This window comes from Crocodylus porosus, unplaced genomic scaffold (assembly GCF_001723895.1).
Source record: "Crocodylus porosus isolate Cpor-Errol unplaced genomic scaffold, CroPor_comp1, whole genome shotgun sequence".
In the NCBI taxonomy this organism is placed as follows: Eukaryota; Metazoa; Chordata; order Crocodylia; family Crocodylidae; genus Crocodylus; species Crocodylus porosus.
Window position 1 is genome coordinate 68,151,749 of NW_017728949.1, and position 24,847 is coordinate 68,176,595.

The 24,847-nt window shown below is 39.2% G+C and overlaps 1 protein-coding gene across 12 annotated transcripts in view; it reads left to right on the forward strand.

Annotated features, from left to right (window-relative positions):
- R3HDM1 (R3H domain containing 1) overlaps positions 1–24,847 on the forward strand; it is a 169,974-nt gene that overhangs the window by 101,834 nt on the left and 43,293 nt on the right. For 8 of the 12 annotated variants that reach the window (XM_019554019.1, XM_019554025.1, XM_019554024.1 and 5 more), the window contains 5 exons: positions 490–744; positions 5,954–6,108; positions 7,594–7,695; positions 12,824–13,084; positions 14,717–14,840. In XM_019554019.1, coding sequence (XP_019409564.1) covers positions 490–744; positions 5,954–6,108; positions 7,594–7,695; positions 12,824–13,084; positions 14,717–14,840 — 897 coding nt within the window. The remainder of the gene's footprint in view (positions 1–489; positions 745–5,953; positions 6,109–7,593; positions 7,696–12,823; positions 13,085–14,716; positions 14,841–24,847) is intronic. The other 4 variants (XM_019554023.1, XM_019554026.1, XM_019554028.1 and 1 more) reach the window with 4 other exon arrangements.

Genomic DNA, 24,847 nt, shown 5'->3' on the forward strand with positions numbered 1-24,847 from the left:
GATGAACTGTGGATTTATAGAAATCTTTAAGAAAAGACAAGTTCTGTTAATTTACTAGTTAAATAATTGTGGAGGCAAGTGCAAGGAGCTTCCTAGGGCCTTGATTTATTAGAAGTTTGCTTTTAGCTGCATGTGTTGCCTGCCAACAACTCAGGGCCTGACTCTACTGCCTTGCACCTTATGTTAGTCGTGCTTATGCAGAGAGGTGTGATGCACTACCATTTTATTTGGTTGTGTTTCATATTCACTTTGCACTGTTGCAAACGATATCTCAAAGTGCAAAGCTGTATAGGTTTGACCCTCAGTTTACAATGGATCATAATTGCACTGGGAGGGAGGGAGGGGAAACTTCATTGAAAAGGCCGTTGTTTAATACTGTAGCCACATGCTGTGTTTTGTATGCAGGGTAAGCATTTAAAATTATATATTTAAATGAGCATGCTGTTTATGTCTGTAGGTAAAAACAATTTCTCATTACTCCTTTCCTAGGTTCAGAGTCTTCTAGTAGTGTAGGGTCATCCACGGGTTCTCTTTCTCACACCCAGCAGCCTCTTCCAGTCACAGCTCTAAGCCAGCCTTCTCATGGCACACCTGCCGTCTATCCAACTGTCAGCACTAGTAATTCTCTTTCCTTTGATGGTGGCATAAGTGGGCAAGTGGCACCTACTAGCACTAGCTTCTTTTTGCTTCCCTTGGAAGCAGCAGGCATACCACCTGGCAGTATTCTGATCAACCCTCAAACAGGTTGGTATTCAGTTGTGGATGTTTTAATTGCAGTTTAGAGCTCAGGAATAACCTGTAAATCGTTTCACTTGTGAGTGTATTTAAGTGTTGTCTTTTCCTTTTATTTTTCTCCTTAATTTTTGCAGTGTCATTTTGTGTTTGCTCAATGCAGAAAACGATTTTGATATGTAAAAATATAAGTTAAAACTGTATTTTCTCTACTTGCTATAAATGTGGTTTGCATGTAGCATTCGAATTGACAATTCTCCTAATGAGTATTAGACTCTCTATGGCTACTGTTAAGAAAATAGCATAACTTTGGTCTGTTTATAATTTTAAAGTCTTTTCTCTCAAAGTCTAATTTTGAAGTCTTTTATAATTTTATTAGTAAAAGTAAATAAACCTGAGATGATTAGTATTTACTCTTTTGATTTCTAAATCTGTTTTAACATGCCAGATTTAGAAAGCACTCAGTTGGTTATGTTTTTGGCAATCTGTTGCCAAAATGTGGAGAATAAAATGTTAGGTTACAGTAAACATTATCACATACAGGTTTTCAAAGTTATGCTTCCAACTTACTAAGTAGAGAGAGTGGTTACTCCACAAAAATGATGAGAAGTGAGGGGGAGGGCAGCCCTATGTTACCTGTTGGTATTTGTCCAGTGGTTACAGAAATAATAATAACAGTGCATGCTTGGGTAACACTATCAGTGAAATTCAACAGCACTTAAACATTTATGATTTAATGTATGTTTAATTGTATAAGGCATGTTTTAAAAATTAGGGAAACTTTTGATATAATTTAAGTGTTATAAACACAAGACTTGAGGTTTTTTCTTTTTTTTAATTCTGGAAAAGGAAGACAGTGGGTGTATTCTTATTTTTTTTTAATCTGTGCCTGTAAGTGGCCACTTATTTATGTGCCATTATTTCACTTTTAAAAGAACCTTTTTACATTTAAATAAGACTGAAAATATTAGATGCTTTTCTAATTTACTTTTTCTTCAAATAAATTGGTGGTTACCAAATTACAGAGAAGGTTTAATATTATTTTGTTTATTATTGTAATAGTTATGAAAAGTTTCTGTCTTTCTTACAAAAGAAATGGCTACAGTAAGCCATGCCTTAAATTGATAAGCTAGTGTTCAGACATAGCATGTAATTCACAATTCCCACATGCTCATTATGATATGAAGATGATAAAGTTGCTATGCGAGGGCTTGGTCCTGGGGATGGTACTATACACTTCCCTGGTATAGTCATAAAGTGACAGCTGCTGGCCCACTAAGTTAATCATTTCTTGTTTCTGTTGACCATGCATCTGTGCTACAGTTAGTCATTAGCAAAGTGAAGCATTTGCGCCAGAAAAATAAGCATTTTCAGGATTTGTGTATACCAGGGTTAAAACAGTTTAGACCGAACCAAGCATAGACAAGTTGCTTCCTAGCAAGTGAATGATGCTTTCTTTGCCCAGGGTTCTAAGCTAGTTTTAACTGTAGCATGGCTATAAGTTCGTGGTGTATATAATTCCTTTCTAAACCTACATTCTTGATATTTAATGCATTAAAGTTATCAGTTAGTTAACTTTCCTGTATTAACTGGGTATAATAGTGCCATGCTGTAAAAGTTTTTTCAGCATCTTCACAAGAATGAGTAAATGTTGCTGCTTTCTAAGGGACACTTCAACTTGAAATCATATTTTGAGCTGAAATGATTGTACATAATATTACAGTTGTTTGAAAAAAAATGTATTTGTTTTTAGAGATTAAAGAAAAGTTAGTTTTCTGAAGGCTTTTTTTCTAGTTTACATACTTTGTGTTTGACAGCATTTTGTATGTGATCACTTTCTGCTTTTTGTTTCCCTGGGTTGTGTTTGTGGGTCTTCTGTGTAGTAATAGATGGGGGGCTCACATTTATTTTTAAAGGAAGATCTACAGCAAAATCTGGTTCACAGTCACTAGAATAACTGTTCACAATGGTCTTGGAGCACAAAATCCTACTAGAGCCTTACTGATTTATAACAGATTAACAAAGCTAATCCTAAATCAGTAGGATTAGCAAAAATCCTACTGATTTCATACCAAAGCATTTTGTGTACATGTTAAAGCAGAACTAGTCATTTCCAAACGTGGATGCTTACTAAATCAGAATGGAATTAATTCCTGATAATTAGTCATTTCAAAAGATACTGGCTGTACCCTGCAAGCCAGCTAAAGTTTGGAAAGCACTTGAGACTCTTCAGCTTTTCATGGCTCAACAAGGCATTAGATGATTATTTGTTCGGTTTTGCAGACTTGTCCTCTATTTTTGGTGATGAGTGCATGTCAAAGTACAAAACAAATATCTTTGACTGATTATTTTAGTCTCTCATAATTATGTGATTCTTATACAGAACGTTCTGGATTTTTGTAGTAAGAAACTGTGCATTAAGTATTACCTGTATACAGTTCTTAGAGCGAGCCAGAGGACACAGTTTGCACTCAGAATATTTGTAGCATTTTTTTTTTCTTTATTACAAGTGTCACAAGCAGGTGTTGGCTACCTTTTGCTACCATGGCCAGAGCTCAGGCCACCTACACTTACCCTACTTGCATATACCCAGCTCCTCTGCAGTGAGGGTAAGCACAGCCATAAGAGAGCGACATGGAGGGCTGCGGAGGAGTGTGTTGTGGAGAGGATGAACTTCATGGCATATTCCTATCCATTTGATTTTCCTCTGTGCTGTCCCAGGCCACATCAGACCTTCCTGGGTTGGATCCAACCTCTTTGGGGAATGGATTCAACTTACAAGCCATAGGTTGTTGACCCTTGTTTAAAAACAGTCCCATTATGTCTTGTTATGGCATGCAAAATATACCTTATACAAAAACTAAAAATGGCTAACTAATGATAACTAGTAAGTGACGAGTAATTAGCCATCATTGGAGCGAATTAACCAGATTTGACTATAAATGTGAACTTTCCCAAATTCACAGAGAACTTAACTGGTTTTAGTAGTACTGTACTCGATACTACTTTTAACTCGCTCTTGAAAATTGACTTGCGTTCAGTTTGTTTCAGGCTGTATCCCTTTTATATATTTTAATTTTTTTTACAGTGTAGGACATCTAGATGATACATATTTCAAGAAAGAACCCTTCAGTTGTAGTGGTTGAATGAGCTTTACACCCTTTCTGAGCAGTGTGAATAACAGCGATATATAGGGTCAGATAAAGTCCTGTTTTGTAACTAATATTTATGGACAGATGAATTATTAAGAAAAATGATGGATTGTTTTTAGCTTTTTGAGAGCTGGAGAGAATAGATAGCATGGATTAATTTCTCACCCTCCTTCACAGTGATTTCTGCACTTAGAATTCCTTTACCCTCCTGCTTGTTCACCATTGGAAAAAGGTGAAAGAACCTTCATTCCTCATCTGGGTAGGGAGGAGGTTGGCCTTAATGAGCCCAGGAGCAGAGAAGAAAATCCTTGACTCCTTACAGATGTGACGATCACTGGAATGCCAATTCCTGAGTTATAAAGAGAAATATTAGGCCAGAGCTGGGTCCAATATGTGACTGAAAATTTGCAAACCACTGGCACAGTGGTGCTTGGAAGTTTGGTTCCCCAGGGACAACCAGCAGCTGCACACCTTGTGCTACTGCTAGTTGTCTCCAGGGAATGCCTGGGCCGAACACCCTCTGGGGGCCTCCCAGGGCTGCAGCAACAGTGATCCTGCTGCTCGGAGCCTGGCCAGCAGCTGCAGTGCAATTCCAGCCAGCCAGACTCTGGTTTTGAGTTGCACGAGCAGCCCCCCACATGCACTGCTCCAATTTTTTTTTTCTGCAGCTTTTTTTGACCCCCAGATATCCAAGGTTCAACCCCCCTGTGCTGCTCCCTTGCAGCACAGAGAACAACTGAACATGCAGTATGTGGCGCTGCAGATGTCTGCGGCACCACGTATCACACAGCCGCACATGTCTGGCCATGGTCACTGGAGTCTGTTTGAGCCATTTTATTTGTTCTTTTCAATCTAAGTTCTAGTGTGTGCCCCTTTTTGAAATATCTGGGCATGTGAGAATTAATTTTTTTTTTGTCTTTGTAAGAATGTGACCCAGTCTATACATAAAACTACAGAAGGTTTCATTAACATAAATCATGTAGCTAATATTTTTATACATTGTTTATGTTCTGTTTCCTTGCTGCATCTTGCTTAGCTTGAACAAAGAAAGGTATTAGTCACATTCACCTTGTTTTTGGCCATCTTTTAAACATGGTCACTTTTTTTTTCTCCATTGCAAGATAATGTAACACGGGCTGCAAATATTGGATAGGAGCATTATATTAAACAATTATTTCAATTGAGATTTAAAACATTCACATTGGCAGGTGACTTTTTCAAAATATCATCATTAGCTGCAAGAAAGTAATTGTAATTACTATTTTATGGGAAGAGAAGTAATTTAACTCCCTTTGTTATTACATTTTGGCTGGTGGATTTACGTCCCAAGATTTGACAACTTGCAGCCCATGGGCTGTATTCAGCCTTTGAAGAGGTCTGATCCAGCATGGGATGGGGGATTAGTGGCACGGAGGTGCACCATGCTAGTCATCCCCTTCCCGGCGCTCCTCTTTGTTGTGAAGTGTGCTGTTCCATCACATCTGCATTTACCCTCACTGCAGAGGGAATGGGGATCAGCAGTAAGGATAAGCAGAGGGAGCTGGCTGCTCTAGGGGCTAATACTTGTGGCCCATGGTGAAGCCCTGCATTAGCAAAAGATTGCTGACCCCTATCCTAGGTGATTGAAATTGATTCCTGGAATTACTTCTACAAGGTTCATAAAACAGATGTCCTTCTCTCATTCTTTTATTTTTCTCCCTACATTTCTTTCAATCCATGTAATTGAAAATTAACTTTGAAGACCAACCCCAGTACATATTCGTCATCCATTTTAGTCTACGTTTAGTCTTTGCTAGCTTATTTTAGGGCATGGTAGTTATTTGCCACAAAAATGCATGTATTTATAGTTAAATACTGTCAAATGAGTTGTGTGGTTATTGCCATTCTAACCGTAACTGCAATCATTAAGAAATTATAACAACAATCTGGCATATAATACAGTAGTTGTGGTTGTTATATACTCAAGTTTTAGTCATTTTTTTTACTTTGTGTTATGTAATACGGTCAGCTCAGCCTGCCTCAAACCTGAATAAAGTTTATCTTTTTTTTTTCTTCCCTCCACCCTCTAGGTCAACCATTCATAAACCCAGATGGCACTCCAGTTGTGTATAACCCTCCTATGCCTCAGCAACCTGTCAGAACCCAAGTGCCTGGACCTCCACAACAGCCACCTCCTCCCCCACCACCCCAGCCGCAACCAGCAGCTAATCACATCCTATCACAGGTGCACACGTCAAATACCTGATGCTCAACTGAGCAGTCTTTCCATCTAACAATAAGGAAATGATAGACTGTTTTGTTATGGAATGTGTTAGCTAGCCATATGCTTGTAACTGGATATGGAGATCTAGGCCTACAAACAACATGGCAGGCCATCATATTTTCTTCCAGCTTATAGAAAGCAGAAATAAGAACTGGAGAACAAAAGTATTTGAACCAGAGCTCAAATGGTAAACTTTTAACAAGAGACCCACTTTCCTTTGCCTTCTGCCTACTCTGTCAGTCAGGCTAGTTTATTTTAAAGTGGAGGGCTGCCTTCCACCTTGTTCTCACTCCCAAATATCTTATAAACCAACTTCATGACATTTTTAAAGGATTAATTTGTATATTTGATAGCAGTTAATAACAGCACTGTAGAACTGGAAGCATTTTAACCTCCTGGTGTTGGGTTACTGGTGAAATAGAAATAGACAAGTTAAAGAAAGAGCCAAATCTGCAAAATAATCCTCTCTTGCTCCTCACTATTCCTTCTTTACAACAGTGATTCCTGGCACCAAAGCTAAAACTGTTGTCTCATGAGCCATAAGCAATGAGATGTAGCATTTTTCAGACTTGCTGGGATGTTATTCAGGGAACCTTTACATTCACTTTTGTCCTGGTTCATTTTCCTTATGTTATATCCTTTGCCCAGTGTGCTCAAGTTGTACCTGCACTGTAGCTTCACCTCTGTTCAGAGTTGACTGTCTTCTGGAAACTAAGGCTTGCCTGTGCACCCTGTTATCTGCATGTGGTATACTAAAGCAGTAAAGCATGCACCTTTTTCTTCCCTCTGAGGTTAATAATTGCCTTCCCCGTAACGGCAGCAGGTTCTGGAGACTTTCTTGTATGATACGATACTCTCACATTAAATATACCGTATTGTGCAAGCGATTGCTATGCCAAAGCTTTTTTCACCTTTACAAAATATATGATTCATATACTGCAAGTCCTTGTTAGTAATGATAATACCTTGGTATACTTAGTGTTCCTACTATACTTAACACTGTAGTAATGATAAATTTCAAGTGCATTTCACAGGATATCTTGGAAGTGCTGTGTTTTGATCTATGTTTAGTACTTGTTTAGTTTGAGTTTAAAAACTATGAGGCATCCTGATTACTTTGTGACTTGAAAACAAAATATTTGTATATAACTATTGAATGTGACATTTTAAAATTAAGCCAACCATTTGCTGCTTTATTTTACAGTAATATATAACAATTATAAGCAAATTCCCACTCATATTAGGAGATGGATGCATGTAAAACCACTTCATTTTTTACTATATGCAGCATTTTGATTTTAAATAATTTCCAGTTGTGTAACTTTTAATATCAGTGTTTTAAATAGTTGTCTTACAACATTGAAAAAGACTAACTGGTTCCTCTTTTTTTTTACTTGTCTTTTTACATTGGTATTAACTGTGTTTATGAAACTGCTACTTCTTCAGCCTATCCGGCCTCTGCAATCCTCTTCACAGCCTGTTCAGTACTCTGCCGTCTCTTATCCACCCCCGCTCCTGCCAGTGTCATCTACCCAGCAATATACTGTGGTACTATATTTTCTATTCATCTCTTCTCTGCAAGGGTGATATTAGTGGATGTTGACCTTTGGTTAGTTTGTGTGGGTGGGTGTATTTAACACAGATGTTGACTGGCTATAGTTTCAGCTGTAGTAAAATATTGCCTAAGCTAGCGAAATAGTGCCTAAGATCCTGGCACTACCTGAAGGTTGAGAATAACTTGCACTATTGAGGAGAGGGGATTTTTTTTTCCTCTCAGGAGGCAGTTCTTCACTCCTCTTGCCTCCATAGCCCGTCATTCTTTATTTTGTTATACCTCTTGATTTTCATCTTGCCCCTTTTCCATTTCTTCCCAGCTATTTCTTTCTATGTCTAGTCCCTCTCCCTGCCTTGTTGTCTTTGTGTAGTGCCATATTTCAGCCAGAACAATAAAGAGCTCTGTTTTCCAGTTAAGTCCCAAAAACATCTTCACGCAATGAAAATTGAAACGGTAAATGTTCCTTCAGCTGTGCTGGCCAGCTCTTCTTAGCAACATTTCCTCCTTAGATGCTAACACTGGCTTTCGTGATGCGTAATCCTAAAATGTTAACTATATGGATGAACAGATCTGGCTGTCTTAATGCCAATTGGCATTGAGGGATGAGATTTACTGGCAAACAGATCTACTGACTAGGGGCTCCTGATGGTGGCATTTAGTATCAGGGGCTCATGTCAGGCAAAAGTTTGCAGGAGATTGTACTGAATAGTTTGATAAAGAATGTAATCTAATAAGGAATATCCCTCTGATTGAAATGACAATTAACCTGCTTAGTTAAAAAATAAATAAAAATTTCAGAGTTGTTAATTATATATACAAAAAGGGTGTGAGAGATGCTAACAAAAACACAGGATGTGGTAAAATTTTGGGGTTTTACCATTTTTGTTTGTTTTTAGTGTTTAGAAACAATTGCAGTATAGGTTCTGGTAATATCCTTTCTCTCTCTCTTTTTTTACTTGCCTTGAAACGGTATATGATAGCAACAAAAATTTCCGCTGTTAATACCTTGTATCATCACAATGCCAGTCACAAGGCAGGATAGTAGGGGTGTGTGAAATGGGCTGTATTTGATTCGGATTCAGATTTAGCCTGAATCAGGAGACAGTGATGCTGTTCAGCCACATCTGAAGATTCAGTGCTGATTTGGAAATCAGTGATTCGGCCATAGACCCAGCTTTAAACGTTTTTTTTTACATATCTCGAGGTACCAGGTGCGGCTCATGAACGCTGAGATGGTGGGGTGGATGGAGCGTCCCACAGGAGTGCAGGGGGGGCCCCACGTGCTCAGTGACGGACCCAGAAGTGGACTGGAAGTACTTCCGGTCCACTTCTGGGTCCACTACCAAGCACATGGGGGAACCCCTCCCCCCCCATCAGACCCAGACCCAGGAGGCATGAGTCACTGGGAAAGGGGGCCCCCCATGTGGTCTACGGTGAACCCGGAAGTGGACTGGAAGTGCTTCTGGTCCACTTCCGGGTCCACCACCAGGCGCACTGGGGACCCCGCCACGCTCCTGTGGGACGCTCCATCCACCCCGGCATCTTGGCATTTGTGGGCTGCCTGATACCTTGAGGTATGCAGAATAAACATTTAAAGCTGTGTCTGTGTCCGAATCATCAAAATCTCTCTGAATCGAATAGGAGAGAGGGTTTCCTGATTTGATTCAGATCTGGATTTTCGGCCCCTGAATTGGGCCGAATCTCTGTTGAATCGAATCAGCAACCAAAGCTTCACACAGACCTATAGGATAGATATGTACCTTTAGACTAACTAAATAAGATGTGTATATGTTCCTATAGAGAGAGTGAGTGAGTGTGCAAGCTTTCACAAACCCAAGTTCTCCTTGTCAGATGCTTTGAAAGGATGTACAGAAAGCATTATAAGGAGGAGAGAGAAAATAGAATACAAAAGACAGGGGTTGAAGGTAGGGGGAAGGGAGCAGTGCTGGGTAACAAGCAGATGAGCAATAAACCCATAGGAACAAAAGGGGTAACAAAAGCTAATCCAGGTAATGAGATAAAAATCCATAGTCCCTGGTAAACTATTAGGCTGCTGACAGACATGAAAAAAACCCAAAACAAAACAGTACTTTACTGGAAGAGGCAGTGCATTAATTTGACCCAGCTCCACAGCATCTATAAAATTGCATGCTTCAGTAGGGCTTTTTTGGTGCTTTTATCTAATAGCTGATTGAATCAAATGGTATTAGATAAAAGCGCCAAAAAAGCCCTGCTGAAGCGCCTGATCTATACAGACATTGTGCAAGCTGGATCAAACTAATGCAGTGCCTCTTCTGGGCATGCGCTGGGCTTGGTGTGGGGACATTCAGAGTTTAAAGTAAAGCACTATTGGGTTTTCTTTTTGTTTTGTTTTGGTTTTTTTACATCTCTAAGCAGCCTTACAGGTTAGCTTCCACATACTGCAGAGTAGAGCAGATGGATTGCTCTTCAATGCAGCTGAATTTCTCTTAGTGTTCTCTCTCTCTCTCTCTCTCTCTCCCCCAAATCAGTATAATTGTTTAATGAATCCAAATGTATTTTGAAGTCCTGCACACCTGAAAAAGTACTCTGAGGGCTCACAACTGACCATACATGTCAGCAATGGATCATTATGCCCTAGTGTTGAAAACAGTATGTATAGGACAAAAACATTTTCAGCACTAAGGCAAGAAGTGTTCTTCAGTTTCCAACTGATGTATCCCCTTCTATTTTAGCAGGTAAACAGTTCCTACCCTAATGGTTGAGGCCCATTATTGATAAGCTTGGCCTTTTAGGATTTGTACTTCTGTGTTTAAAAATGTTTATTGCATTCACTGGGTATGATACCTTCAGAGTGCTCTGCAAACATTAGTACAATAGGGATGTGAGATATGTAGAAGTATAGTTTTGTATTAGGCTAATGTTGTAATGTAGTCCAGAAATACATTCTTTAATAAAGAATGTGCAGATGTGCCTTAGTTCATTGAGCTCCATATAATCAAAAGTACTTAATTAGTTACTATTATATATATTTAAATGTACAGTTTTGAAAGAGAAAAATAACTTCACTATAATTTTATTTTTTAACATAAGATTCTTTGATTTTGTGTTTCAAATTTTTGGGATCTCTACATTGGTCACACTGTAACATTCCCTTTTCAGTATGGTGCTCAGCTGCAATATTCCCCACCTCTTCCACAGACCAAGGACTGCTTGCTCTAGGGAATAGGCTGGGGTCTTTGCCTCCTGTTCCCTCTGCTCCTGAGGAAGCTGTAGGCACCAGCTTTGAAGTGCCATTTGGGGAACTAGCTGCCCCCTGCACAGCACTTGGGTACTGCTCCTACAGCCCTACGTCAGGGCTGTGGTCACCAGCCTTGAAATGGTGCACGACTTTCCCCAGGACTGGGAGATGCGGAGCAACCTCTGCTCCTCACACCTTCCTCATGCTGGAGTAGTGAAGAGGAGGCAGTTGCAGGAAACTTCTCAAAAATTTTCACCACTGGAAATGAACACTTGTTTCTTCTGACTAGGTGTTGTGTTCAGCAGGCTGGTTGGTGGTATTCAGTTTGGTCTGGTAATAGATTCAGAGCATTTCACCTCTGGGTCACCAGTTCAAATGTGAACCAAGCTGGTAATCTTCAAAATGTATTTCTTACAGATGGCTGGTAGTAAAATAAGCTGATGGTCTCTGTCCAGAATATATGTGATAAGTGCCCGTAACCCATAAAAAGACCTGCAGTTTCCTTTTAGTAGTAGTATCAACAGAAAGATATCATGGTGAATGGCCCATAAAAACTGAATTGCTATGTGATCTTTGTCGGGTGAACTCTTCCAGCTTATAGTTTAGTTATACTGATAGTGTGATGTAAATAAGCTTCTGTTTTCTCAGCCTGTACTGTGTTGAAACAGTTGGAAAGGTGTTCATACTCCAATTTCAATCTCTTCAGGAACACTAGCTTCCTTCTAAATTATGCATCTTGAAAAGCAGACCTTGAGTTAAAATGTGTGCATGCTGAGGGCTGAGCTTGAGAGCTGAGTCGACAGGCAAGCAATGAGCTAAAAACAATAGCTAAAATATTACAAATAGTTTTAATTACAATGAAAATCTACCAGTAATTTCATTAGGAATATGCTCAGCTTTAGCATTATTGTATTTTGTGGTGTAAAGTGTGATGTAGTTCTGCAAAATACAGGAGTCACACAAAAATGTAAGGAAAATACTTGTATGTAATTTGGATGATTTTCTCAATCCATTATCTGCTTTGCAGAATGAAGAACTTACATTTCAGCCATTTGATCTTCTTCAGTGCAAACTGAGGAAGGCCTGGTGTCCATAATATAGCTATGGCATGATGTCTGTGTATGCCACTGCCTTTTTTAAAGTCCAAGATTGAGGTGTGAAGTGAAGCTTCCAGGTTAAAAAAAAAAGACATAATATGGAAAGAGTTGGAACTTCACTGAACATTTCCAGTGTCTATAAAATGGACCCCAATCCTTAATTGTAGAATATCAGTGTTATCATGCTACAGATAAAAATAAATGACACACACACTCATTGAAAATTTGAAAATAAAGTCCCTTTGCCATTCAGTAATTTTTTTGTATTTTTTTTTTATTTTGCTCTGTAAAAACCAAAATGCAAAATTAGATTCATCAGCACTTATTCACGATTGATATATATGCTCATTAGTTTTCTTCTGTGGCAATACTGTGTGCATCCTGCTTTTTCTCTGAGAATTAAGTATTTTCACTTGGCCTTTGGTTCAGATCAGAAAATACTGATAAATACAGTAATTGTATAAAATACAACAATTGTGGATCTAATTTATAGCAGCTTGATATTTTACCCTCACAATATGGAGAATGACATACCTAAATAAAACCTGTTCTTTGTTTCAAATATTAAACCTTGAAATGATTCTATATTTGAGCATAATTTCTCCACAAATTACCTTAATAATAATTCCTATGTTCAGTTTCTGTTCTGAAGCTTTACTTGTCATTATTTTTCTTTACGTTGTTAATACCGTATATAACTGGATATTGTCATTTTACGCTTACTGAAGAATTGACATAACAAGTACTCTTCACCTATTTTCAAAGTGGAATTTAATTTTACCATCTTTTTTTTTATCATTATAGCAAGACAACCTAGGGTCACAATTTAGCCATATGAGTCTTGCTCGCCAGCCATCTTCTGATACTGCTGAAGCTCACACCATGTTCCAGTCCACTGTAGTACTTCAGCCCCCACAGCAGTCTGGCTATATCATAGCAGCAGCCCCACCTCCTCCACCACCACCAAGCCAACCAGTTCCTGCTCCTGGCTATTCTGCATCCAGTCATCCTGTTAACCAGCAGGTGCTCCAGCAACAGGGATATATGCAGCAACCGATATCACAGGTATATAAACTGTGTTTTCCCTTACAGCACAACTTAAATGTTGGCCATGGCATCTTTAATGAGCATATTAAGTAAGGGATTAAGCTAATACAGGGGTATTAAACATACAGCCAGCTGAGCTACTGGCAGGCCTAGTAATATGGGGCATAACTAGGGGTGGGCATAGCCTGACACAATGCAGGACTCTGGAGCCCTGTGGACATGACCATCAGCAGCAGATGTGTGAGGAACCACGTGGTCCAGATCCAGCCCAGGGGGCAAGGTGAGCTCCATACCCCTAGGTTAGTGGATCTTTTTTTGCTTGTTTTGCTTATGTGCCTTGAAGTCAAATTACAAAATGAACAGCCATCCAGGTTTCATGCTTGTCTACTCATAACTGATAGAGACTTATGAGTGACAGTGGGCGTGTCTGCATGAGATGCTGTGTCACCATAGCAATGCACTACGGCAACATAGCATCGGTGGGTGCAAACCCTAATGCTGCAGCTACATCACTGTAGCAACACACTCCCTCGCTATAGCATTTTTCTGCAGCGACATAGCAGCTAAAAATGACTGCGGACCACTGGCACAGCACAAGTATGAGCTTTTACTGTGCCATCATTTAGTACCACAGGTAGAAGCACCCAGTAAAAAATAAATCTGTATCATTAGCAGTGAGATTTAATATCTAACATAATATAAAATATGCATATATCTGCTCTGTTTTTAAAATGTTTTAATTTTATTCTTTTAAACAATAAACTTGTTTACAGTGGAAAAACCATTGTCTTTTTAGTACACCCACTCGGGTACGTAAAGATGAAATAACTGCTTATTTTGGCCTCACCCTATTTGTAAAACAACAACAATTAATAGACCTCCACAGAGCCTGTTCCAAAATTTACTGAAAATTATTGATGATGCCAGTATAGGGAATGCAGAAAACAAACGAGTTGCATTCCTTTTTGCCATGCCAGAAATACACCATAATGCGCTTTACTGAATGAAAGATAAAATTGAAACAAAATGAATACTCTGTCTTTAAGCATCTTTTATTGTGGGGCTGTCCAACTTCAAAGTGGCCAGGGCCACCTGCCCAATGGGCTGCACTAGTGGTGGTTGCACACCTCAGGAGGGCACTTGGGGTTGGCCACAGGCACACACCTGTGGGCTCTTTGTCCAGCTGTACCACATGTGAAGGTGGGGACTCCATACTCCATTACATGGGCATGCAAATGCCGCTCCCTGCATGGCGTGGCACCCCTTCAGCTTCTTGTGGGCTCCTCTGTGGCCCTGTGCCACATAAGTACTCTGGGCTGCTGGCTCCCCTAGCACCATGGGACTACACCACTCCATTCTTTCCCATTCCCTGGGGATGGAGCATGCAGCAGAAGCCAGGGAGTTCCCAGTCCCCAGCTACTGCTGTAGCTGAAACAATAGCAGCAGCAGTGACCAAGGGGCTGTTAACCCCACCAGCTGGACAGCCACGTTTTATTTAATTATGCATATTTTGCCTGAATTGCCATTATTATATGCATCTTTTTGCTGCAGCACAGAAACTGCCTCTCTCTTCTTTCAGCATTCATTGTTTTTCTGCTGCCTTTTATAAACTTGAAAATGTGAATTTCCTAAATGTTGATCTTTTTTCAGATGCCAACTTGTTATTGTGCTCCTGGCCAGTATCCACACTCCAGTCAGCAATATCGACAAGTTACTTCTGTCCATTACAACACACAGCAAAGCCAACCACTGCCACAGCCTGCACAACAGACAGGTTTGCTGAGTTTTTTCACTGCTTTTTGTGCTTACAGGCTTTTAAGAATACTGCTGATGCTTTCAGATATTTAATTTCAGCAAAGCAACATCAGCTAGTTATGCAGAAACATTTTTCAGTTCATAAAACTTGAATAGATTGCACATGAAACTTGACATTTGTAGAACTTTGGGGGTCATCTAGCTCAGTCCTAGTCTTCTGCCCAGGTGTAGGATTTGCTCTTTCTGAACCATCCCAAACATACCTACCCAGCATTTTTTTAAAACTTCAAATGAGATAGATTCCACAAATTCCCTATAAGCAGCTTGTTCTATGTCTTAATTTTAGCCCATAAAATTAATATAAATAAGTCCATCCTGTAACTTGAGTTTCATGGTTCCTTATTTCATCAGTTGCTGAATTAAATATTCTTCAAATCTCAGGGGGGAATTTATGTGCAAATAGGTAGCTTTGGGGTTAAGATTCCATTTCTCAAACTGAGGGACATTTGAATGGCATGTCCACTTCTTCAGAAGTTACCTACCTACCCTCCCAAATGGGGTTGGGAGGGTAGGTACCAGCAGCCAGTCCCGGAGCAGTGGTCACATGCAGAGTAGCGGTGTGGAGTGGTGGATGGCAGTGCCAGCCACTGTGTACAAGCTTCCCCCTCCGCTGCTCTGGGACTGGCTGCCACTACTGCACGATGTAGTGTATTTTTAAAAGTGCTGGATTTTCGAGAATTCCGGATTTTTCGTATCCAGATTTATGAGGTTATACTGTAGTATTAATATTAATTCTTCTGCTACTTTTTGTTTGTAAGAGGCTGCAGCTGCAAAAGTATCAACTGATACTTTTTAGTCTATATATCATTTGTGATATAATGAGATCTAGATGTCAAAGAAATTACTATATCTGCTCATGATTTAAGTCCTTTGGCATTACATATCAAGTCAGTCCTGTTTCTGGTAACGGCCGCTCTTCTGTGTTTGTAACATCTCTGGGAAAATCCCACAGGACTAATTTCTGGTCTCTTCTCCTCTATTTTCTCTCCACCTTTCCCTTCCAGATCACCTTTAATTTTAACTACTGCTTTAAATCTTCTGATAATTTTGAATTTTCTGAATTGCTAGGAATGTTTAGATTCCAAAAGTAGATTATTTGCTTTTGGTCAGAGAAATGAATTGAGATATGAGCCAAACTTCATCAGAAGTGACCAGTGATATTAAAAGTGCAGCTTATGGGCATCTATACATGTGCTCCAGGATGGAGTGTGGGGGCTCCCAAGAGCCGCTCTAATTAAAATGCCCACAACGTCTTGTGTATTCAGCATACTTTGTTTAAAAATGGTGATGGGGTGTTTTATCTAAAGTTCATTCAACAAGCTTTAGTTAAAGCACCCCTACCACCATTTAGAAACATGGGACACTGAATACACAAGACACTGCAACACGCTGGAGTATTTTGATTAGAATCAGAATGTGTCAAACCACGTGTAAAAGTGCCTTGCAGGACACAGCCTCTAAATTAAGCCCTTTAACTTGGTAACTTGAAATTCGAGATACATTCTCAACTTACTAGCAATCTGGGTAAGTTAACCCTACAGTCAGAATGCTTAATATTCTACTCATTTATTTCCTTAATTTATGAAGGTCCTATTGAACACACTTAGGACCAGGTATAGTTTATTGTACAGCTTAAAATTTTGACAGCTTCAGAATGTTTGTATTTCCAAAGGGAAGTTGTTCACTCTCTCAGACTGTTCCAGGATGTTTTTTCCTCCACCACAATATACTGCCATGGGCTATGGCTATTAATCTGTAACTCCCAGTAAAGCTGCTGTGCTTGTGGAATCACACAAGAGTTTGCTAACAGAGGATCCAAGTATTACAGTTTGAGGCCACCGCAGAAGCGCTTACAGTGCAGCCTGTCAGATTCAACAAGTCTGCAAATTACACTAAATACCTTGTGATAAAGACATGGAAAAGAAAGGGAAAGGAAGGAAGTGATGCTTTTTACAGAAATGTGCATGAACAGTAATAATTTTTCTGCTTTTACAACTCAAGGTGATGTCTCTTATTTCAAAGACACTTTGCTGCAAGGTATACTGTAGATACTACAAATTCCCTATCTGATGAGAGAGTGCTTTTATTGACTGTGAAAATTCTTTCCTTAAACAGTTACTAATTTTACTATTCTGTAGTAGTTTAACTATGTCTACAATAGTTTAACTTCTTTACAGATTCTGTCCACCTCAGATAAGTTATAGTGGCAAATCTGGAAGTTTCATACACTGTATTTTTAAAATGTTAACTGTGCCTTCTAACCGCCTTTGATGCCTGTATTGACCAGTTTCAGTTGGATAGAAGTGCTGCTTTTGAACATGAGAAAAGTACCTTCAAGCAACCTTCATGAAGGTTGTTTTCTTTCCTGAGTTAACAATGACAATTACTTCCACTATCTAGTTATAAATGTAACCTTTGGCTCTGACCTTTCAACCTTGGCCCAAATGTATTAACATCTACAGATTTACATTCTGAAATCTGCATCAGGCCCCTTTTACAAATCAAAATTGTACCCAAAGTTCACTTATCTACAATTTGTCATATCCACAAAATGTTGTTATAAATGAAGGCGTGTTGTTGGTAAGAACAATGCAGATAAATGCAAGTAGGTTATAAATATGTGTGAAGTGCAAAACCATAGTAGCAGTTAGCACTTCAGTTATATAATTGAATTTCATTTTATGTATGAATTTATGGAAATCATGGGTGTCAGGAAACATAACTTTAGTGTAACTACAGCGTGATTAAATTTCAGTATAAAATGTAACATTTTTAGAATGTATTTTTAAATCTAATCTTTTTGGGATACAGATGCCTTCCCTCCATGTAGCCCAGAATTTACCTGTGTCTAACAGTAAGAGGAAAATTGAATTAGGACTGTGCAAGGGGGAGTTAGAATTTGTTTGCAAGGGTTGGTGAATTTTTTTGACTAAAACTTATGTGTATATGGTGCCAGTAAAATACTGAAGTTTAGAGCCTTTCATTCCTGTCCATATTCTGCATAAGCAAGGTACTTTCATTTTGAAGAATAACTGCAGCTTTTTATTTACTTGAAAAATTAGGAACAATGGGTGCTGATTCTAGTTACTTTGTGATGCCATGTCAAAAATGGTTAGTTGCAAAGCTGTCTGTCTGAACAAAAGTAGGACTGATTTTTAAAAAAAAGAAGGGGGTTTTCTACTTCATATATTACAAAAACATATATATGGCACTAGAGATGACCCAAGCAGGGTGCGGAGCCCGGGGCAAATCAGCCTGTGCGGGGCCCTGCCCCTGGATGCAAGGAAGCTGACGGTGGATTTGGCAGCGGGGGTCAGGGGGTGCTGAGCTGCCAGATGTGCAGCCGGCAGCAGCATGGAGTTACCACGCTGCTCTGCCTGGCTCTGCGGGGCCTGGGGCAGTTGCCCTGATTTTTGCGCTCCACCCCCCACCCCCACCCCCACGGGACTGACCTGTATGGCACCTTCATATAGAGGAACAGTGTGTGTGGCTGGAAGGAGTGTTTGAAGAACTGGCAAAGGTAGCAAGATGCCTATTTTACTCTTAGCTCTCTCTCTGCTGTTACATGACCCTCAGTAACTCATTAAACTGCCCCAATTATCTATGGCAAAATGGGTATTAAGTGGTTGTCTATATATATTCCATCTTTGGATGCATATGCTGATCCTTATAGCTTTGGGCATCCCCCTACCTCAGTGATAAGAAGCATAAAGACAACCACACTTGTGGGTGCACATGCATTGTCCAAGCTGCTTGCTCATGGTCTACCACTTCACTATGAATAGCAGTAAATAGTTACTTCCCAGTTTGTTATTGATTGTATTTTAGGGCAAAAAACATTCTGAAATTGTAGTGTTTCCTCTTCTGGAGGAAGAAAACCTGATGAGTATATTTTTTTCATTTTTGTTGTGTTGTTTTGTTACTTGGGAGTCTGCTTTAGGACTATGACCAATCATTATGATTGAATAACTCCAGGCTTTAAAACTTGCCCTTTATATAAGACTATGAAGTTATCTGTTGATGGACACACCACATGTTTATTGTGTCTACATGTGAGACATAGCAAGTAGATATACATTTTAAATGTATAAGGGAACCTAAAGAGTAGTGCGTCTGGAGATTTAACATCTGGAGAGATTCATGCATCTCTCTTCTGACCCCTTGAGAATCAACGTTTCTGAGCAAACATCCTGAAAAAAATATTAATTGACTCCTTTGCTCGTGGAACTTAATCATAGAAAATTAGGGTTGGAACGGACCTGAGAAGGTCATCTAGTCCAACCCCCTGCTCAAAACAGGACCCTGCCCAACTGTATCATTGCAGCCAAGGCTGTGTCAATCCTCCTTAGTTGCTAAGACTTCAGAACAAGGGATAGAACAGGTCGTGACCCTTAAAGGAAAAAATGTCTAGGCTTCTTTCCCACCACTTCCTTGAGAAGTCAGTCATCTAACCCTTTCCAAGAGTGTAAACAAGCCTTGCATTTCTCTCCAAGTGAGGAAGCCTTTTGTTCCAGGATCCTATAGACATACCAGTCCATTGTCCCACTTCATGTACCTGTGAAATAGGCAAGATAAAATGTACTTACACTTTTTTCCAGAGATAATGCTGTGTGTGTGTCTAAGTTAACAGTGGTTCATTCAAATTGCCAGTTATTCCAGAGACAAACCTGTCAGGCTGTGTGCTCTCTCTGGCCACTGAGCAGCAAGACAGCTTGTAAAGGGCCATGCCACTCCTCTTTTGTCCTGAGTTTTGACTTCATCAGTTGGGACTGCCTCATATGGGACTTTGGTGTATAGCTTAAGAATGGAAGGATGGTTCAGTCTCTAATTCTGTTGCATTACAGGCTTCTTATCTGAGTACGCAACAACAGTAAAACTTACGATGATGGATTTCATGATGTCAAAATCTGTCCAGATAGTACTTGCATTAAGACCATGTTGCCATTTGTTACTGCTGTAGGCAGACTTGGACTGGCATCTAACAGATGAAGGGCTCAATATTCTGGTTTCAGTTCCCTGAGTAAATCATGTTAACGTACCTGGTCTTTTGTGGTGGATCTTTTGAATATTTATTTAAGAAATCTAAAAGGTTGTTATATTACATGACACAAAGCTGAACCTGAAATAGTTGTTGTTCCATTATAGCAGGAGCAGCAGCATTCTCTGTATTCATGGCAGCAATATCCTACCTAAGGAGACGAGTTAATAAATCTTACTTCTCATTGTACTGTTTAATACCTTTTAATTGTGTTTATACTATAATGCATTTAATAGCTATAAAATGATCTGTTTCTCTGGGTTTCTTTAACATTTGTTGTGCATAGTAATGTGATGCATCTTCCTGAGGATATTGTAAATGAAGCCATGTTTGTTTAATATTTAGGAACGGTTTGACCTTATTCATGAGCTGTTGGATTCGGGGCCGTAACACTGTCTGAGAGGGTTACATTTCTCACAGTGAACCGGTCTCTTTTTCAGCTGCTTCCTGGCTTCCTTTTTAAGGAATTTCAGGTGCGTTTGTCTTGTGTTCCATTTCTCAATAAAATTGCTTGTACATATTTCGTGAACCTAAAACATTTAAGAAGATAGTGCTTTTGCTGATCAGAGAAGTGGCTTCTCCTAACGGACCTATGATTTGGATAAGGGGGGAGTTAAACCAGCTTCTGCTTTTCAACCTCCAAGTTCAAATATAAACACTCCTCATCATTTCCCTGGATTTTTCATTTATTTTAGTATGAAGGTTATGTTCCTTTCCCTTGACGTGGTTTTTCACAAAATGCATAAGAAAGCTTTTATTTCTGTTTTACTTATAAAGATTTAAAATCATAGTATTAGTTACCGTATTGTATTAATATTGAGAAGCATGTGTTCTTTGATTGTAGCTGCCATGTCAAACTATTTTTCTAAAAGAAAACAGTGTGTTACAGCAGGTGCAGCCTTTTTTGCTGAGTGCTGCATTTCTAGCATACTTTCTCTGCCGTGGTGAAGTAGTGAGGCTAAAAATAGAACCTTCTTTGGAACCCCGTAGGGAAACATCTTAGCAATCAATTTATATTGTCCCAGTTCTTCTCTCAGCTTGGAAAATTGATTGAGTCTGTCTGAAAGTGCCAAAAGAAGCTGAAAAATATTCAAAGCAACATTGCAGTTGCTTGAAAATGAGAATGTTACGTTGCAGCACTATTGATTGCATCCATCACATACTGGAACTTCAATATTACTGCTGTTACTCATGTTAGACTGCTTTTTAGATGTGATAGATTATATAGTAACTTAGTACATTAAGGTATCTCTTTCGTTAGAAAGTATCTTTTAGAGCAATTGAGGGATGAAAAGTTTATATATAGTTTGAAATTGCAAATGTCTTCATATTAAATGGCATTGCTTTGGTGTCCCTCAGCACCATTGCAAAGTAAAAATTAAAATGAAGTTACAAAGTTGATATTTCTATGCAAAGTACATGGTGAATTTTATTCTGATACGTGTTCTCTTAATTTTGTCTATTTGATAATAAAACTAAGGCTCGCCTTGTATTCAAGACCTGTGTACATTTCAAGAGCACTGACTTCAATGAATGTATAAAGGAAAAAAGTGTGGCTGTCATGTTTCAGCATTATAAATGTTGCTAACTAGGCAAGGAATCTTAAACATCTCTACAAAAAATTTACCTGAAAGAGTCAAACTATATTTTGCCAGCTGCTACTATATTTCACTTCCAAGTAATAAATGTCTGAAAGCAAAAACTTGATTCTTCACCTGAGTTAGTTCCAGGGAGAATGTATTTATATTCTTCATGGTCCTTCCTTTGGCAGTCATAATGTTCTTGTAGCAGTAAGGCTTTACTTTGCACCCTAGGTTTGCCTCCACTCAGATTTGTAACACTACTATAATATATAAATTGAAAAAAAATGGGCACATTGTGCTGAAGTTTATTGCTCTCAACTGCCACGTTTACACGTGCACCCGGGACTGCGGCATGTTGAGCCAGGTCAGTCAGCTTGCCAGCTCGGGCCTGGTCCGACAGCTCCAGATGCTGCAGAAGGGCTGGTTGGGGCACAAGGTGAACCTTAGTTTTATTATTAGTGCTTTTTCCCCCCTTTTTATTAAAGCTGTATTTGTTTTCACACTTAAATTTCAGGTCCTTTTTTTAAAAAAAAGAAGTCTTGGATTTCACTGGAGTTTGGTATAATGTAGCCCACGGTTATTTATTTAGCTGTGCCATTTTAAAAGGTAAAGTACACTTGCTTATGTAAAAAAAACTAACCAAATAAACAGCTAAAGGATAGAGAGGAACATCACAGGTTCTAAACACTTCAGAGTTATTTTTTCTTACTTTTATCTTCAAAGTTTAGGTTATCTAAAGATGCATGGACACATCTACACAAGACATTTTCTGTGGAGCTGCCTAATTAGCTTCGAAGTACTACACGTGCAGCTCTATTAGGCACCAGTAAACTAATTAGCTGTGCTGCAGGTTAGTACTTGTAAATACAAGTACTATCCTGCAGTGGCATTATTTAGTGCATAGCATCACACATGTAGATGCGTAAGGGGCTGGCTGGGGCACAGGGTGCTTCAGCATGCGGGCTACCTGCTGGCTGGCTCTGCACTAGAGCACCCTTGAGCCCCAGCCAGGCCTTCTGCAGCATCTGGAGCTGTCAGAGCAGGCCCAAGCTGGCAGGCTGACCAACCCGGCTCAACATGCCGCAGTCCCGGGTGCACGTGTAAACGTGGCAGTTGAGAGCAATAAACTTCAGCGCAATGTGCCCATTTTTTTTCAGTTTATATATTATAGTACTGTTACAGATTTGAGTGGAGGCAAACCTAGTGTGCAAAGTAAAGCCTGCCTGCTACAAGAGCATTATGATTGCCAAAGGAAGGACCATTAAGAATATAAATACATTCTCCCTGGAACTGACTCAGGTGAAGAATCAAGTTTTTGCTTTCAGACATTTATTACTTGGAAGTGAAATACAGTAGTAGCTGGCAAAATATAGTTTGACTCTTTCAGGTAAATTTTTTGTAGAGATGTTTAAGATTCCTTGCCTAGTTAGCAACATTTATAATGCTGAAACATGACAGCCACACTTTTTTCCTTCATACATTCATTGAAGTCAGTGCTCTTCAAATGTACACAGGTCTTGAATGTGAATGCAGTTCATATGTGCCTTTTCTCTAACAGAAGATAATTCTACCCGAGTCCTTGACTGAAATTGTCTTTGCTTGTTTATAGAACTAGCACAGTTTAGATCAGGGAATGCCATCGTCTTATGCACTCAACTCTGGACAAAAGTTAAGTATTTGAGAATGGTCTTTCATGACTTATCAGAATAGAAATACACTAGCTGAGTACCCAACTGAGACTTTTCATTTTTTCAGCCAGCCAAATATCTCTCTTACATGGTCCTTATGAAGCTTCTAATATATAGGTAAAAGGTTGAAGAAAAATTCTGTTTTCAACCAGCTGGGCATATGACATATAATATACAATTTCAGCAGTATCACTGATGGCTCTTAAAAATCATTATTTATCTTTTGTTAGAGGGTAAGAGTTCCAGTGGCTAGTTGGGGACAAATTGTAAATATGAAAACTGAAGTGCTATTGCTTCATCTTGTGTTATTCCCTCTAATTTCTTTCCACAGTACCTTAACGTAAGGTAGAATTTTGTCTCTGGAGTTGCATTTCATCAACTTTTCAGTTCAAATTTACTTAACTGTCATTTTTTTAAAAAAAATTAGATTTTATAAAAAGTGGGACTTTGGAAAGCACACATTTTACTGATGGCTTAGCTTTGAATCTCACTGTTTTTCCCTTTTTTCTGTTTTGGAATTTAGCAGTTGCTTCATTGCATTCATCAGGAAGTGTGTATACTTCATTATGTGCAAAGAACAAATGGCTTTTTGCACAATCTTCTGTGCAGTTTAAACAGAGACTTGAACAGTTTGTTTATGAATGAATGTGATGTCTATTGCCCACTAAAATACTTTACTTATGATTTAAACTAACATATTTACTCAAATATAAGACAAGGGTTTTCCCCCCAGTCAACATGGGGGCAGAAAACCCTTCATCTTACATTGTCATACAAGTACACCTCACTAAATGCATTGTCTAACATTAAACATCTGCCAAAAGCAACATGTGCTCAGTAATGGAAACCAACTATAAAGTTGATTAAATGAAGCCAACACTGAGTATGACTATGAAACACATGGCCCATCTGCAGTAAACGTACAGATGGGAATCTTTTTGTATTTACATATTTGATTAAAAACACATTTATCACCCTGTACTTACAAAGCTTGACATATTGAGCATCCTTATTTTACCAAAACTTCATATTGCAAAAACAACTACATGCATCTAAAAAGATACTACATACATTAAACACTTAAACAACATACTTCTACTTCCCACAAAAAAAACCCCAACCCTTATAGGCTTTCTTTCTTCATACCATGAAAACCTATTACCTCAGTAACCACCTGAAACTCTCTGCCCCTCCCATCAGTTCTCTTTCTTGGTTCAGTGAAACAAGTGAATCCGGTCTTTTTTCCTCCACTTTTCTACCTCTTCTCTGACTACTTCCTTCTCCCAGTCAATGTAGTATTTCAATTAATGTAGTCCCAGCTTCAGGCACCTTTCTTTCAGTGAAACCCAAACACTTAAAAACCCAGGGGCTTCTTACTTTCCATAAACTAGTTTTAACGCATGCCAATGAAATCCTTAATAACATTGCCTCTGGTCCCTTTGGTACAAGTCCATATAGTACCATCTCCTGTGCTAACAACAGGTTTATTTTGGTGACGCTCAGAAAGCAGAGGAGTTCTACAGCAGGGCTTTTCAACCGAGGGTACATGTACCCCTCGGGGTACTTTGGAAGGCCTCGGGTTGTGGCAGTGGCACAGAGAAGCTGGCCGCACTTCCAGTCTTGCTGCTGCATGCTGCGCCGAGGACACCCCCACCCC